This window comes from Pelodiscus sinensis, unplaced genomic scaffold, assembly GCF_049634645.1.
Source record: "Pelodiscus sinensis isolate JC-2024 unplaced genomic scaffold, ASM4963464v1 ctg121, whole genome shotgun sequence".
Taxonomy (NCBI): domain Eukaryota; kingdom Metazoa; phylum Chordata; order Testudines; family Trionychidae; genus Pelodiscus; species Pelodiscus sinensis.
Window position 1 is genome coordinate 281,496 of NW_027465903.1, and position 16,146 is coordinate 297,641.

General features: G+C 58.5%; 1 protein-coding gene across 1 annotated transcript; it reads right to left on the reverse strand.

Annotated features, from left to right (window-relative positions):
• Nucleotides 1-580: 580 nt before the first annotated feature.
• On the reverse strand, nucleotides 581-11,230 carry SEC22B (SEC22 homolog B, vesicle trafficking protein). Its single transcript, XM_075916315.1, has 5 exons — nucleotides 11,059-11,230; nucleotides 8,279-8,388; nucleotides 3,868-4,028; nucleotides 2,857-3,003; nucleotides 581-2,302 (listed from the first exon to the last, which is right to left on the reverse strand). Exons 1-5 carry the CDS (start codon nucleotides 11,131-11,133, stop codon nucleotides 2,148-2,150), a joined length of 648 nt encoding a protein of 215 aa, XP_075772430.1. The 5' UTR covers nucleotides 11,134-11,230; the 3' UTR covers nucleotides 581-2,147.
• Between the last annotated feature and the right edge of the window lie 4,916 nt (nucleotides 11,231-16,146).

The following is a 16,146-nucleotide window of genomic DNA, read 5'->3' on the forward strand; positions in this document are numbered from 1 at the left end:
GGACACAGGCCCGAGGCACTGTCACACCACAAGGGTACTCTGGTTGCATCCTGTTTTTAAGGTCTTCTGCACCTTGCAAAGGGCGAAGAACAATATTTTTAAAACAAAAAATTCCTAGTTCAGTTCCATCGCAAAGGCTGCATTCTCCAGCACATTCAAAGCCATGGAAAGCGCAGGGCACTGATTCAGCTTGCTGTGTTAATTAAGACAACATTTCTGGGCTGAGACCTGGCTAAGCTGAAAACTGCTACATGAACCGCTGAGGGTGCTACACTCCGCGTGGGTTTCTGATCACACAGGCAAGCCTCGGGGGCCCACCTGTAACATTAGAAACACACCTGCTAGGGGCTAGAAAAAAGACAATGGCATTTGGCAAACTCTATCCTTCCTGCAGGTGAAAAATGGGGCCCAGCCCTAGATAAAGGGCATGCTCTATCCCAGCCACAAGCCTACTTCCTTAACAGCATTCGTGAAGGTGCCTCTGCGCAGTTCCACCCCAGGACAAACTGGACTGTGAGAAGGCGGGAGAGGGTCTCTTCTGAAAATAACGTGCATGCAGACAGAAAACTCCACACTAAAGGACATGACCATTTGCAAGTGTTTATTTCACGGTGACCCGGGGCTGGTTTCAAGTAGACCAGCAGACAAACTGTAGCTGCCTACTTGCCTGCCCACAGGAAGAGAGGGGAGTCGCTCGGGCTGCTTGTCACTCCAGCCCCCCTACCTTACTGCCGGAGACACTCTGTGACCACATCTCACACTGTCAGAGGCGCAGCAGACTAAGTGTTCTCTGGAGATGCAGAGGAATTTGAATCTGTCCTTCTGTTATGTCTGTTCTCTGAGAGTTCACTTCCTAGGTAAGGACAGAAACAGACACCTTACTGTGGAGAGGTGCAGGGGGCGCCTTTACAGAGATCTGATTTACAAAACTGATCCCGAACAGGAAAGAAAGTTTCTAGCACTTGGACCAAAAATTCAACTGCAAAAGTTGCATCACAATGGAGCTGTTTCTATTGGCCAGTGAGAAACTGGAAATTAAACGCTATAGCCCCACAATATGAATCTCGCTTCAGCTACAGTTTGACTTTGCCACAAGAAGTGGAGAGCAGTGACACTAGGTAGAACACGACATTGACACAAGAGCTTGGTTTTTAAAACTCAATACTATTCTTTATCACCAACTTCACAGAAACATGAAACAAACGTTTTCTTGAAGAAATGTTCTATTTTCTGCACCATCACACATGCTGGACTGTTCTTGTAGGATAGTTAGCAAGTGCTGGAACGCGAGTGGTAGGGATACACTTGTTTGAGGAATACAGAGGGGAAAGAAATAATGCAACGATTCTGGAAATAGACTGGTGTCAGGAAAACAGATTAAACTACTTGCATTACGCCTGGGCCAATACCTTTTTAATTACACCAAAAGACTGTTCTGAGACATGTTAAAACAAACTCTTACACACAACTGGCAGGAAAGTGAGATTTACAAACTAGGCGTTTAATTTTGTAGGAGTCCGTGACAGTAGTCTTTCACTGTCTAAGACTCAAGATAATGTAATTTTAAGGCATAATTTAATATCCATTTATTCCTAAAGCAACTGAAAATTTAACAAGCAAAGATGTCAGACAACGTAAACCCAACAACAGCTAGTTCGACAAGGGTGAAAGCCATTACAATATATACAGGGCAGAATCAGCCTTCAAACAAGGGAGTCTTGTTTTAAAAAGCAAAAGCAGACTCAGATTGGAGAAAGCAAACATTGCTGACACAAGGAATGTCCATTAGATTCCATTTCTCACTAGCGCTACTCTCTGAAAGGGAGGAAGAGGTGACTGCTGCCAGCAGCCCCTGGTTAGGATAAATGTCAGATCAACTGCTCCAGGAGACACCCAACAGCACCGTTATGAGCTTAGTACTGTGGGAGCTGAGTCCAGTGCCTAGAGGAGGAGCCTCGTGCCCACCCAAACTCTATGCCTACAATTCAGATTTGCTAAGGGGTGTGGTACTTAGGGTCATTTTCAGGACACACCCTTACGGGGGACAGCCCTGGGTGGATTCTAATGCACATCCCTGGGAACAAAGTGTGCTACACGCATACCCCTGCCATGCTACAAGTGCTCCCTCTCCGGTGACTGCCAGCACCTCACAGCCACCAGAATCTCACATAGACTATTAACATGATAAAAAAAACAGCCACAGCTGCCAGTTTGGCATAGGTGGAACGCATGTTAAGGTACTTTGCATCCTGACGGTACTTCTTGGACAGACTGGACAAGTTGTTGGCCTTGGAGTCCAAAGCTGTTGAAGAGAAAGTGGAAGCAGATTAGTTGCATGATTAATACCACCAAGACACTCCCACAGTGTTGTGTTGGTAGATAACCGCAGCTGCTGTCTTGGAGCTGTATCTGATTTACTGCGCCCCCCGAGCCCCAAACTCCTACTATTCCAAAGGATTCCTTTGGTAAGCTCACTAGGTTTAACTGCATTGACTATGTCTGGGGCGTTACACAGAAGGGAACAACAGTAGCTGCAGCAGCGGGAGGCTCCCCAGCACCATGTCAACTCAACACCTCACTCCTGTCCGGGAGTCACATCGCTACCATTTATCTCTGTGGGGCGAGAACAGCCCCGCGCCCATGGGGGGCCCTGGCTCCTCCAGGGAAGATTAGAAATGGCCAGGTGGTTTATGATGTAGATCAGAAATTAAAATGCACACTCAGCTGGACACATACGCTACAAAGCAATACTCAGGAAGCCCCCTTTGCCACGATGCCTCAGAGTCCATCCCTCAGCGCCTCCTGCCCACCAGCCTCAGCGCGGGGAAGGCATTTCAAAGGCTCAACTCCCTGTACCTGAGAGCGCCTCTCCGCGTTGTAAGACTTCTTCAATGTTGGCCACCATGATTCGCTGCACATCCTGTAACTCTGTATTGATGGAGCCCAGGTTCCTTCTTGCCCGGCTGTCAATGTAGAGCTTTTTGGTCTTCTGGATGTAAGTGTCTGGAACAAAAGGTGGTTGTTAACATGAAAATCTTTTCCTCCCAGCACTTCCTGCTGGCCATGCAGAGAACATCCCTGAGTCAGCCTTCCCCACTTTCCCTCCACAACTGCACTCACCACAACACTCACTGCCCTACTCTGATGAGATCCCAACCACCCAAACCTCCAGACTGCATATCCCAGGGGGAGCAGGACAGCCCCGTCCTCCCCAGACGGACACAAGGACGACACGTTTTAGAGCAGGTCGCATCCTGCATGCCTTCACCAGGGACAAAGCAGCAGACAGGACTGGAGCCCTTTGGGCTTAGAAGAACAAGCCACCCAGAAGACGACATGTACATCCGAAGCCAATTAGCCCAGAGGTTTCCCCGATGCTTCCCGAGTGGCTTCACATTCGCATCCCACATCTCTCCAATGCTGCTGTAACAGTACAGCAGAGAGCTGGTTTGGAAGCTCTGCCATGCTTTGCGTGACCCTCAAGTGAGAGGAAGTTTGCTGCTTTGCTTCTCCCCTTTAAAATGCAATCAAGGGAGAACCGCTGCCTAGAGGAATCATAGGGCTGCCCACAGAGCACGACTACCGGTGTGCGGGCCACCTCAGTGGCAGAGCACTGCAGGAAGAGAGAGCAAGAGCACACGAATGCTAACAAGAAAAAAGCCAACACTCAAAAGCAGAAAGTTGGATTATAGGAAATTTGCCGTTTTCCCTGCCATTGCTCCATTCACATACCTGGCAGTCCTGGCTCACAGAGAACACCAGATTTCTCCACTGCCAGTGGTAAGTTCCAAGGTCTGAGCTGGGAGAGGCTAATGTGGCCAAACAAACAGGATGCTTATTAATTAGTCTCAAGGGGAAGGACCTCACCGAACTCAATGAAGGAATAGGGCCTGGAGACCGTCGGCACCTTCTTTCCATGCTGTTCGTCGAACTCAGAATACAAATCCTCCAGGTAGGCAAAGGCCAGCTTCTTGGGGAAGTTGGCTTCGCACAACACCAGGTAACATACCCCTTTCTCAATAACGTAGCTAGAAGAGATCAAACAGGACACATGTTAACCTTGCCCCGCAGGACACCACTTTTCCCTCTTCCCTTCTCTGTGGCGGAGTGCCTCCGTCTTTCAGTTTATTACTACAGCCCACACAAAAGTGTATCAGGCATCACACAGCACAGATGGTTTCAGACACGTCTCCAATATTGGGATATGTTGTCACTCTACTAACCATTTCCCTTCCTGTGCAAGTCCCATAATCTCATTCTACCCACCCAACTAGGAGGACTTTACATGCGACAACCTGCTTGATGACTGGCTGTACAACAGCCTCCCAGGGCACAACCCTGCAAGGTGACGAGAGCGCCCCATGCCTGGCAGATTGGGGTCCTCAGTGAGGAGTGGCGAATGACTCCTTTCTGCAAGCTCGTCTCACCAGGACATCGTAAAGCTTTTTCCTTTGGTTCTGTGACGAGTCCAACTCACCTCAGTTTGTGGGTACAGACTACATTTAGCATTCCTTGCTAAGGGGACAGTTTGCTTGGGATGGATGCTGGAGTGTAAGGGTCAGGTTCTCAGCGCACATGTGAGGACACAGTTACGCTACTGCAAGTCTCATGACTGCACTTCCACGTCTAAACATTAGGCTTCATTTCAAACCCTTCTGAATGCCTTAGTTTCTCTTTCAGCTATGTCTAGACTACATCCTTCTTTCGAAAGAGGGATGCTAATTAGATATATCGAAATTGCAAATGAAGTCAGGATTTGAATTTCCCACGCTTCATTTGCATAATTGCGTCACGGCGGTTTTTTTTCAAAAAACGCTATTTCAAAAGTTAAACCGTGGTCTAGACACGGTTTTTTAAGAAAAGAAAAGTCTTTTTCGAAAGATCCTGTACCTCTCAAAAAATTAGGTTTACAGGATGTTTCAAAAAAGCTTTTCTTTTTGAAAGAACCTCTCCTAGATCGCGGTTTCCTATGGGTTCAAAACTTCCATCACGCATCTGCACTACCATAAATATAATGGTAAATGTAACCTGTAAATTACCCTTCTTTTCCTATCAACACCTGTGTGTAGAGATTTAGGACACCATTAATGTGCACACTGTCATAACTGACCAATTCTTTTTTCAAACACTAGGCCACTGTGTGGAATCAAAGTTTGAAATCATACAATAGCCTAGTAAAAGTGGTAGCCACATGTACATCCTCACGGCAGCTCCAAGCAGACAGATCTCATTTTTCTCCTCTTAGCCTCTAGAGCCCCAGACGTGTAAATTGTTCAAATTTGCCATATTCAATAATTAGTTATTGGACACAAAGGCAAGGATTATCCATTTGTGATGCAATCTCCACCTGGCACTTACTAGCTTTTGAAAAAAGCCTCCAACAACAATGGACATCACCTCGAATAAGAGTGTAGTCACCACTGTCCACCAAGGAACAGAAAATACTCACAGATTTGCTTCTTGATTTCCCTAAGGAATTCCCTACCATATACCTCACAGCCCAGGACTCTGTTTCTACAGTATGTTCCAAACAGTATGAGGCAAACCATCATTTCTGATCCCTGTCTTCAGTGTTCTGGTCTGACTAGTAATCCAATACATGTACTGGATCCCTTCCAGCATACCACCAATCATTAGCAAGCGCTTGGGCAATCTATAACATTTCAGGGTTCAAAGAGTAAAAGAAGAAAACCTCTTTCAACACAAACCTTTTTAAGATAGGGAAAAATCTCACGTGAGACACATAACAGCAAGTTAAAGGCAAGTATAAGAAGAGCACAGTATCTTCTCTTAGCACGATCTCCGACCATGTGCACAGATACACCATTATGTAGTTTTGATCTGAGCTCTCCCGCCTTGGTCCCCATTCTTCCCAGATCTGTTCTTACTCCCTTTATAGTAGCTGTTTTAGATTCCTAGTCTTCTATCTCAGCAGAGACAGCACATGGATTTAGAACTGCCAACCCCAGATTAACTTGAATAGGATTTTTTTATATAATTACTTGTTTTTTTCATCTTTTAACACACATTAACACTTTTTGGCATGACATTTAACACAGTAGAAATCATGCAACTAGGTCTCTTTGCTATTAGTATATGTAAAGGGTCAAAGACACAGCTGGCTACCTTCAACCTTTTGAATTCTAGATTTCTGATCGTTTATCTATGCAGTGTTAATGTGCACGCTTTCGGAATTCAAATCCTTATATTTACTTTAAGAAAGAAGAAAAAAATCACTTCTTTAACAGGCACCATCTGGCAAAGGCCAAGGGTTGGTTCTCAAGGAAGCTAGTAATCTGTGCACATAAAGATTTAAGACCCTAATCAGCCAAAGGTCAGCTCATGACTAATTTCACAGCAGGCTACGAAGGCACTTATTGCCTGTGTATGTATCAGCATGCATACTCACATGCTCAAACTGAGTTGCTCATAAGGCTCACTGTAATCGACATTTAAAATGACTGAAGAAATTTCTTCAAACCTGGGTTTTCAGACTCAGCAACAGCCACATTTTTTCAAACGTTTTCAGATTATTCATATAGTAGTTTTCAGTGTTCGTTTAGGCTATTCATATAGTAGTTTTCAATAGTTTCAGCTGTACTATGATTTAGTCTTGCTACTATCTTGCCCTCAATGAGATCATATGGAAATTAACCGCATTGAAAACAATTTCCTTTAGCAATTTTGACTTTGGCACCTTTTATTTAATTATCCCCTTGGTTTAGTGTTAGGCGAGAAAGTAACTAGCCATGTCTTTATACTTTGCATCAATTTCACGTCCCCTCTTATAATGTTTTGAATCTTTAGTTTACAACCTGCGTGGTGCAGGAGTTAAAATTATTCCTTTCAATCCACATAGCTTTGGACATGTCAACAATTTCATGTCATCTGCCACTGTGCTGCTTAGCTTGGTCAGGACTCTCTAAACTGCATCAGTCCTCTCAGGTCTTTCCTAATGTATGTGATATCCCACCAGCAGAGTTTGCTATCTTGCTGCTTATTCTGAGCAAGTCTGCTAAGACATCAGTAAGCTTTACAGTTGGTCCTATCTTAGAAGGGTCTACGAGGGAAGCAAAGGGCAAACATTATAGAAGATTTTAGTAAGACAGCAAACTCAAAAGAGATGAGCTGAACACAACTAAGATACTTTGGAATATTAATACTAGACGATATAAAAATATGGACGATGCTTGCTGGAGAGTAGGGATGTAAATAGTTAATTGGTTATGTTTAACTGGTTAACCACTTAAATGGGGGCAGGCGGAGCGGGGGAGGGTGTGCTTCAGCCCACCCACTTTGGAGTGCAGCTACCTGCAGCATGCTTGTCTTGGCCTGAGGTAGACAGGGACTGCTCTGGCTGGGCAGACATGTTTAACCGGTTAACTGATTAAACCAGACTTTACAACCCTACTGGAGAGCAGAAATGCTGAAAAGTTTCAGGGAAATAACAGACAACAATTCAATGAGTTTGCAGTAGAGGGCTGGTACATGAAAGGAAATGCTCTAGTAGAGCGAAGAGAGTCTTATATAGGCTGAACCAGGTGTGGTAATGCTAACCTAGGGTACGTCTAGACTACAGGCTTTTGTCGACAGATACTGTTGACAAAGAGCGTCTAGACTACATTCAGTTCTGTCGACAAAGCAAGCTGCTTTGTCGACATGGCAGTGTAGACGCAAAGGACAGTTTAGATGCAATAATGCCTTCTGTCGACAAAAGGCGTTATTCCTCGTAAAATGAGGTTTACCAGCGTCGACAAAACTGCTGAGTTCTGTCGACGTTATGTCGACAGAACTCAGTGGTAGTGTAGACGCAGGTTTAGTTTTGTCGACAAAAATCCACTTTTGTCGACAAAACCCGTAGTCTAGACACACCCCTAGAGTATAGGTGCAACTTCTCACTTTAGCCTCAGAGAATCTACAGAACATTAGGTGCCAGAATGAATAGCAGATACAACCTGTAGAGAAAACTTAAGGGAAAGCGAAAACATGTAGTCTACAGAACAAATAATGGGGGAATGCAAGAATTTGACAGGAACGTGTGAAGTTTAATAATGCTAGAGAAGAACAGAAATTAAAAAAAATATATAAAAGGAGATAACACACTCTCCTTTGAGCACAGGTTTCCCATGGGCTGGTAGGATACATTACTGACTCTTACTCATCTCTCATGGCCCAAATTCTACTGAACCTCTAATGTCTTCTGGAAGTACCTTTTGGTTTTCTAAAAACGTAAGTTGGGATGCTGACACTTTCCACCTCTACAGCACTTTATACTTACTGGAAAGCCATTGATCCTGCTTCTAGGGTGCATCTGGTAGGTGACTGTTCATTCAATTTCCGGAAAAGCTGTTTAGCTTGGCTCTGGTACTGCTGCAGGTCCCGACCTGACTGAGAAGCAGAAAAAGTCTATTAGGCCAGGTTCTACCACATGGCACAGTGAACTGCAAACAATACAACAGTCTTTTAAGGCACAGGCAGGCCCTTTTCCCAGAAGGACACTAATACAATGTCCACAGCTAACTGCAAAGAGTTTTACCAGAACTGGATCTGAAGTTGATGGGCACAATCAAACTAAGTAGTACATGCTGGTAGATCTCAGGAATCTACCTCTGATGAATACATCAGTCCCCATTTTTGGAAGTCCCTATGAAGTTGTGGCTTTTGGGGTTTGGGGATTTTTTTAAGCATTTCTTGCAGAGGGTCTTGGCCCAGAGAACATGTGTCAGTAGAACTTGAGTTCTACTAACCCTGGGTTTACAATGCAGGAATGACAATCTCTCTCTGGCCAGGAGAATTAGCTTGCTTCCTCAAAAGCATGCATGTATGTATGCAAGGATGAGAATCTCAGTGGCACTGAGGGGTGAGTCTTGGCTTCTTATATAGTTCTGATCTACTTTGGGATCTCTGTGGAAAAAGAGTCTTTGGGAACTTCATTGTTACTAGGGGGGACACAATCTCTCTCTCTCTAAGTCCAAACACTGTGGGACAAGGGAATGCCTATATCTTGATGCCAAATCTAGTTTCCACCTCTCCCCAGGGTGCTTGGGATACACTTAAAGTTCAATCAAAATAGCTGCATCAGGCATGGAGTGAAAAAGCCACTCACCTCACTAACAGCCATGTTGTACTAAACTAACCCCCACTGCCGATGCAACTGCAGCCTCTGTCCCCCTGATCTCAGTCTGAGGGGGACTCTGGGCTAGGAAGGAGGGTCTGAAGAGGGGGCTTTCTGGGCTGGAAAATGGACAGTGAGTGTCAGCAGACCCTCCAGAAATTGGAGGGCATGATTCCGGGAAGGGGGGAAGGCTGTGAGCTGTTGATGGAAGAATAGCATAGTTTGGAGAGATGGCAGTTCTACACAACACAAAAGACCCTTTCAGCAATGGAGGGTGAGACCACTGCAGCCTATAAAATACGTTAAGCTAACTTTAACCAAAGCCTAATTTGTATTTAAGTGTGGAGAAATACAGAAAATTAAAGTTGTTAGTGTTAAAAAAAAGGCTAAAAAAAACCAACCCCCAGCCCCTTGACAGTACTAAAGACATGATCCAAAATTATATTGTGGCTCCATTTTGGTTATAACTAGTTTTAGCAGGGCTTTTAATAAGCATTTTTAAAATGTGTCATCAAAATGTTTATATTAATAGTCTGAAAAGAACATTGGTGCAAGTATTAATTTAAATAATATATAATGTAACTAGTCAAAAAAGTGGCAAAATTACAAATCTGGTTATGGGTGGGTAGATTTAATATTAATGAATATTATAGTGGCTCATAACACAAGTAGCCTTGCTGAACTGCAAAAAAGCTCCAACTACCATTAAAATGGTACCGTTAGATTCCAGAATGATAAGGCTGTACTTGACTCGGTGGTCAGTGCCCTAATCACCCCTTAACATGTTATTTTATGTCTCTTGAGTGCCAGGAGGTGGGTGAGTTTCATCTTCAAGGAGTCACAGGGTGAGAAGCACAGTGGCAGAGGTCATCAGCTGCCTAAAACTCACACCTGCCAGCAAACTCAAGCAGTACCTCAATCTTCTGAGAAGGCACAAACCCAAACCACCCTTTTACAGCCTCTGTTCCCCGAGGGATTGATTTCAATCTGAGGGGCGCTCTGGGCCAGAAAGGGAGGGTCTGGAGGGGGGCATTCTGGGCTGGAAAGCAGACAGTGAGCATCAGGAGACTTGAGCCTGGGATGGGGGACATGGGTCTGGGAAGGGAGAAGGCCCGTGGGACGGCAAAGAAGGCCCAGGAAGAGGGGAGCCCTGGGAAGGCAGGGTGGTGGCAGAGGGGGCCCAGGAAGGGGGTCCCTGGGCAGGCGGGGGGTGGCAGGGGGGCCCTGGGCGGGTGGGGGATGGCAGGGGGGGCCCTGGGCAGGCGGGGGGGGCACGGGAGGGGAGCCCTGGGCAGGCGGGGGGGCCCTGGGCAGGCGGGGGGGGGCCCTGGGCAGGCGGGGGGGGCCCTGGGCAGGCGGGGGGGGCCCTGGGCAGGCGGGGGGCACGGGAAGGGGGGCCCTGGGCAGGCGGGGGGGCACGGGAAGGGGGGCCCTGGGCAGGCGGGGGGGCGCCCGGGAAGGGGGGCGGCGGGGTGGTGCCCGGGAAGGGGGGCCCTGGGCAGGCGGGGGGGGGCACGGGAAGGGGGGCCCTGGGCAGGCGGGGGGGGGCCCTGGGCAGGCCCTGGACAGGCGGGGGGGCCGGGAAGGGGGGCCCTGGGCAGGCGGGGGGGGCCCTGGGCAGGCGGGGGGGCACGGGAAGGGGGGCCCTGGGCAGGCGGGGGGGGGCCCTGGGCAGGCGGGGGGGGCCCTGGGCAGGCGGGGGGGCACGGGAAGGGGGGCCCTGGGCAGGCGGGGGGGGCCGGGAAGGGGGGCCCTGGGCAGGCGGGGGGGGCCCTGGGCAGGCGGGGGGGCACGGGAAGGGGGGCCCTGGGCAGGCGGGGGGGGCCGGGAAGGGGGGCCCTAGGCAGGCGGGGGGGGCCCTGGGCAGGCGGGGGGGCACGGGAAGGGGGGCCCTGGGCAGGCGGGGGGCTCCGGGCCGCGCGGGAGGAGGGCCCCGCTCTCACCTGCTCATCCTCCTGCATGGAGGCGGCCAGAGGGAGCCCGTCCGCCACCCGCGCGATCATTGTCAGCAGCACCATGTCCGCGCCGCTCCGCCCCGGGCGCCGCCCGGCCCCGCCACCCTCAGCCTGGCCTCGACTACTGAGGTGGCCGGAAACAGCCAACTCAGCATCCGGGCGCCCTCGCCGGAAGTACCGGGCTACTTCCGGTCCCCCCCAAACGCAGCCCGGCCGGCGCCGCTCGCTTCCGGCCGGAGCGGCCCGGGGGGTAGGGCTGCCCAGGGGCGAAGGGGGCTCTGCAATCGGCCGGCAGCCGGGCCCTCGTGCCGAGCTGCCAGTGGCAGGATCGCAGCGTCCGCGAGCAGACCCCAGGGCGGCGCGCGAGGCTCAGAGGAGGGGCCCTGGAGTCCAGCCCGACCCGGGACCATTGCGCGGGGGCGGGGGCTCGGGGGCTAGCGCTGCGACGTGCGCCCCGGGACCATTGCGCGGGGGCGGGGGCTCGGGGGCTAGCGCTGCGACGCGCGCCCCGGGACCATTGCGCGGGGACGGGGGCTCGGGGGCTAGCGCTGCGACGCGCGCCCCGGGACCATTGCGCGGGGGCGGGGGCTCGGGGGCTAGCGCTGCGACGTGCGCCCCGGGACCATTGGCCGGGGACGGGGGCTCGGGGGCTAGCGCTGGGACGCGCGCCCCGGGACCATTGCGCGGGGGCGGGGGCTCGGGGGCTAGCGCTGCGACGCGCGCCCCGGGACCATTGCGCGGGGGCGGGGGCTCGGGGGCTAGCGCTGGGACGCGCGCCCCGGGACCATTGCGCGGGGACGGGGGCTCGGGGGCTAGCGCTGGGACGCGCGCCCCGGGACCATTGCGCGGGGGCGGGGGCTCGGGGGCTAGCGCTGGGACGCGCGCCCCGGGACCATTGCGCGGGGGCGGGGGCTCGGGGGCTAGCGCTGGGACGCGCGCCCCGGGACCATTGCGCGGGGACGGGGGCTCGGGGGCTAGCGCTGGGACGCGCGCCCCGGGACCATTGCGCGGGGGCGGGGGCTCGGGGGCTAGCGCTGGGACGCGCGCCCCGGGACCATTGCGCGGGGACGGGGGCTCGGGGGCTAGCGCTGGGACGCGCGCCCCGGGACCATTGCGCGGGGACGGGGGCTCGGGGGCTAGCGCTGGGACGCGCGCCCCGGGACCATTGCGCGGGGACGGGGGCTCGGGGGCTAGCGCTGGGACGCGCGCCCCGGGACCATTGCGCGGGGACGGGGGCTCGGGGGCTAGCGCTGGGACGCGCGCCCCGGGACCATTGCGCGGGGACGGGGGCTCGGGGGCTAGCGCTGGGACGCGCGCCCCGGGACCATTGCGCGGGGGCGGGGGCTCGGGGGCTAGCGCTGGGACGCGCGCCCCGGGACCATTGCGCGGGGGCGGGGGCTCGGGGGCTAGCGCTGGGACGCGCGCCCCGGGACCATTGCGCGGGGACGGGGGCTCGGGGGCTAGCGCTGCGACGCGCGCCCCGGGACCATTGCGCGGGGGCGGGGGCTCGGGGGCTAGCGCTGCGACGCGCGCCCCGGGACCATTGCGCGGGGGCGGGGGCTCGGGGGCTAGCGCTGGGACGCGCGCCCCGGGACCATTGCGCGGGGACGGGGGCTCGGGGGCTAGCGCTGGGACGCGCGCCCCGGGACCATTGCGCGGGGACGGGGGCTCGGGGGCTAGCGCTGGGACGCGCGCCCCGGGACCATTGCGCGGGGGCGGGGGCTCGGGGGCTAGCGCTGGGACGCGCGCCCCGGGACCATTGCGCGGGGGCGGGGGCTCGGGGGCTAGCGCTGGGACGCGCGCCCCGGGACCATTGCGCGGGGGCGGGGGCTCGGGGGCTAGCGCTGGGACGCGCGCCCCGGGACCATTGCGCGGGGGCGGGGGCTCGGGGGCTAGCGCTGGGACGCGCGCCCCGGGACCATTGCGCGGGGGCGGGGGCTCGGGGGCTAGCGCTGCGACGTGCGCCCCGGGACCATTGGCCGGGGACGGGGGCTCGGGGGCTAGCGCTGGGACGCGCGCCCCGGGACCATTGCGCGGGGACGGGGGCTCGGGGGCTAGCGCTGGGACGCGCGCCCCGGGACCATTGCGCGGGGACGGGGGCTCGGGGGCTAGCGCTGGGACGCGCGCCCCGGGACCATTGCGCGGGGGCGGGGGCTCGGGGGCTAGCGCTGGGACGCGCGCCCCGGGACCATTGCGCGGGGACGGGGGCTCGGGGGCTAGCGCTGCGACGCGCGCCCCGGGACCATTGCGCGGGGGCGGGGGCTCGGGGGCTAGCGCTGCGACGCGCGCCCCGGGACCATTGCGCGGGGGCGGGGGCTCGGGGGCTAGCGCTGGGACGCGCGCCCCGGGACCATTGCGCGGGGACGGGGGCTCGGGGGCTAGCGCTGGGACGCGCGCCCCGGGACCATTGCGCGGGGACGGGGGCTCGGGGGCTAGCGCTGGGACGCGCGCCCCGGGACCATTGCGCGGGGACGGGGGCTCGGGGGCTAGCGCTGGGACGCGCGCCCCGGGACCATTGCGCGGGGGCGGGGGCTCGGGGGCTAGCGCTGGGACGCGCGCCCCGGGACCATTGCGCGGGGGCGGGGGCTCGGGGGCTAGCGCTGGGACGCGCGCCCCGGGACCATTGCGCGGGGACGGGGGCTCGGGGGCTAGCGCTGCGACGCGCGCCCCGGGACCATTGCGCGGGGGCGGGGGCTCGGGGGCTAGCGCTGGGACGCGCGCCCCGGGACCATTGCGCGGGGGCGGGGGCTCGGGGGCTAGCGCTGGGACGCGCGCCCCGGGACCATTGCGCGGGGACGGGGGCTCGGGGGCTAGCGCTGGGACGCGCGCCCCGGGACCATTGCGCGGGGACGGGGGCTCGGGGGCTAGCGCTGGGACGCGCGCCCCGGGACCATTGCGCGGGGACGGGGGCTCGGGGGCTAGCGCTGGGACGCGCGCCCCGGGACCATTGCGCGGGGACGGGGGCTCGGGGGTTAGCGCTGCGACGCGCGCCCCGGGACCATTGCGCGGGGACGGGGGCTCGGGGGCTAGCGCTGGGACGCGCGCCCCGGGACCATTGCGCGGGGACGGGGGCTCGGGGGCTTGCGCTGGGACGCGCGCCCCGGGACCATTGCGCGGGGGCGGGGGCTCGGGGGCTAGCGCTGGGACGCGCGCCCCGGGACCATTGCGCGGGGGCGGGGGCTCGGGGGCTAGCGCTGCGACGCGCGCCCCGGGACCATTGCGCGGGGACGGGGGCTCGGGGGCTAGCGCTGCGACGCGCGCCCCGGGACCATTGCGCGGGGACGGGGGCTCGGGGGCTAGCGCTGGGACGCGCGCCCCGGGACCATTGCGCGGGGGCGGGGGCTCGGGGGCTAGCGCTGCGACGCGCGCCCCGGGACCATTGCGCGGGGGCGGGGGCTCGGGGGCTAGCGCTGGGACGCGCGCCCCGGGACCATTGCGCGGGACGGGGGCTCGGGGGCTAGCGCTGGGACGCGCGCCCCGGGACCATTGCGCGGGGGGCGGGGGGCTCGGGGGCTAGCGCTGCGACGCGCGCCCCGGGACCATTGCGCGGGGGGCGGGGGCTCGGGGGCTAGCGCTGGACGCGCGCCCCGGGACCATTGCGCGGGGACGGGGGCTCGGGGGCTAGCGCTGCGACGCGCGCCCCGGGACCATTGCGCGGGGACGGGGGGCTCGGGGGCTAGCGCTGCGACGCGCGCCCCGGGACCATTGCGCGGGGGCGGGGGCTCGGGGGCTAGCGCTGGGACGCGCGCCCCGGGACCATTGCGCGGGGGACGGGGGCTCGGGGGCTAGCGCTGGGACGCGCGCCCCGGGACCATTGCGCGGGGACGGGGGCTCGGGGGCTAGCGCTGCGACGCGCGCCCCGGGACCATTGCGCGGGGGCGGGGGCTCGGGGGCTAGCGCTGGGACGCGCGCCCCGGGACCATTGCGCGGGGACGGGGGCTCGGGGGCTAGCGCTGCGACGCGCGCCCCGGGACCATTGCGCGGGGGCGGGGGCTCGGGGGCTAGCGCTGGGACGCGCGCCCCGGGACCATTGCGCGGGGACGGGGGCTCGGGGGCTAGCGCTGGGACGCGCGCCCCGGGACCATTGCGCGGGGGACGGGGGCTCGGGGGCTAGCGCTGCGACGCGCGCCCCGGGACCATTGCGCGGGGGCGGGGGCTCGGGGGCTAGCGCTGGGACGCGCGCCCCGGGACCATTGCGCGGGGGCGGGGGCTCGGGGGCTAGCGCTGCGACGCGCGCCCCGGGACCATTGCGCGGGGGACGGGGGCTCGGGGGCTAGCGCTGGGACGCGCGCCCCGGGACCATTGCGCGGGGGCGGGGGCTCGGGGGCTAGCGCTGGGACGCGCGCCCCGGGACCATTGCGCGGGGGACGGGGGCTCGGGGGCTAGCGCTGGGACGCGCGCCCCGGGACCATTGCGCGGGGCGGGGGCTCGGGGGCTAGCGCTGGGACGCGCGCCCCGGGACCATTGCGCGGGGGCGGGGGCTCGGGGGCTAGCGCTGCGACGCGCGCCCCGGGACCATTGCGCGGGGGCGGGGGCTCGGGGGCTAGCGCTGCGACGCGCGCCCCGGGACCATTGCGCGGGGGCGGGGGCTCGGGGGCTAGCGCTGCGACGCGCGCCCCGGGACCATTGCGCGGGGACGGGGGCTCGGGGGCTAGCGCTGCGACGCGCGCCCCGGGACCATTGCGCGGGGGACGGGGGCTCGGGGGCTAGCGCTGGGACGCGCGCCCCGGGACCATTGCGCGGGGCGGGGGCTCGGGGGCTAGCGCTGGGACGCGCGCCCCGGGACCATTGCGCGGGGACGGGGGCTCGGGGGCTAGCGCTGGGACGCGCGCCCCGGGACCATTGCGCGGGGACGGGGGGCTCGGGGGGCTAGCGCTGCGACGCGCGCCCCGGGACCATTGCGCGGGGGCGGGGGCTCGGGGGCTAGCGCTGGGACGCGCGCCCCGGGACCATTGCGCGGGGACGGGGGCTCGGGGGCTAGCGCTGCGACGCGCGCCCCGGGACCATTGCGCGGGGACGGGGGCTCGGGGGCTAGCGCTGCGACGCGCGCCCCGGGACCATTGCGCGGGGGCGGGG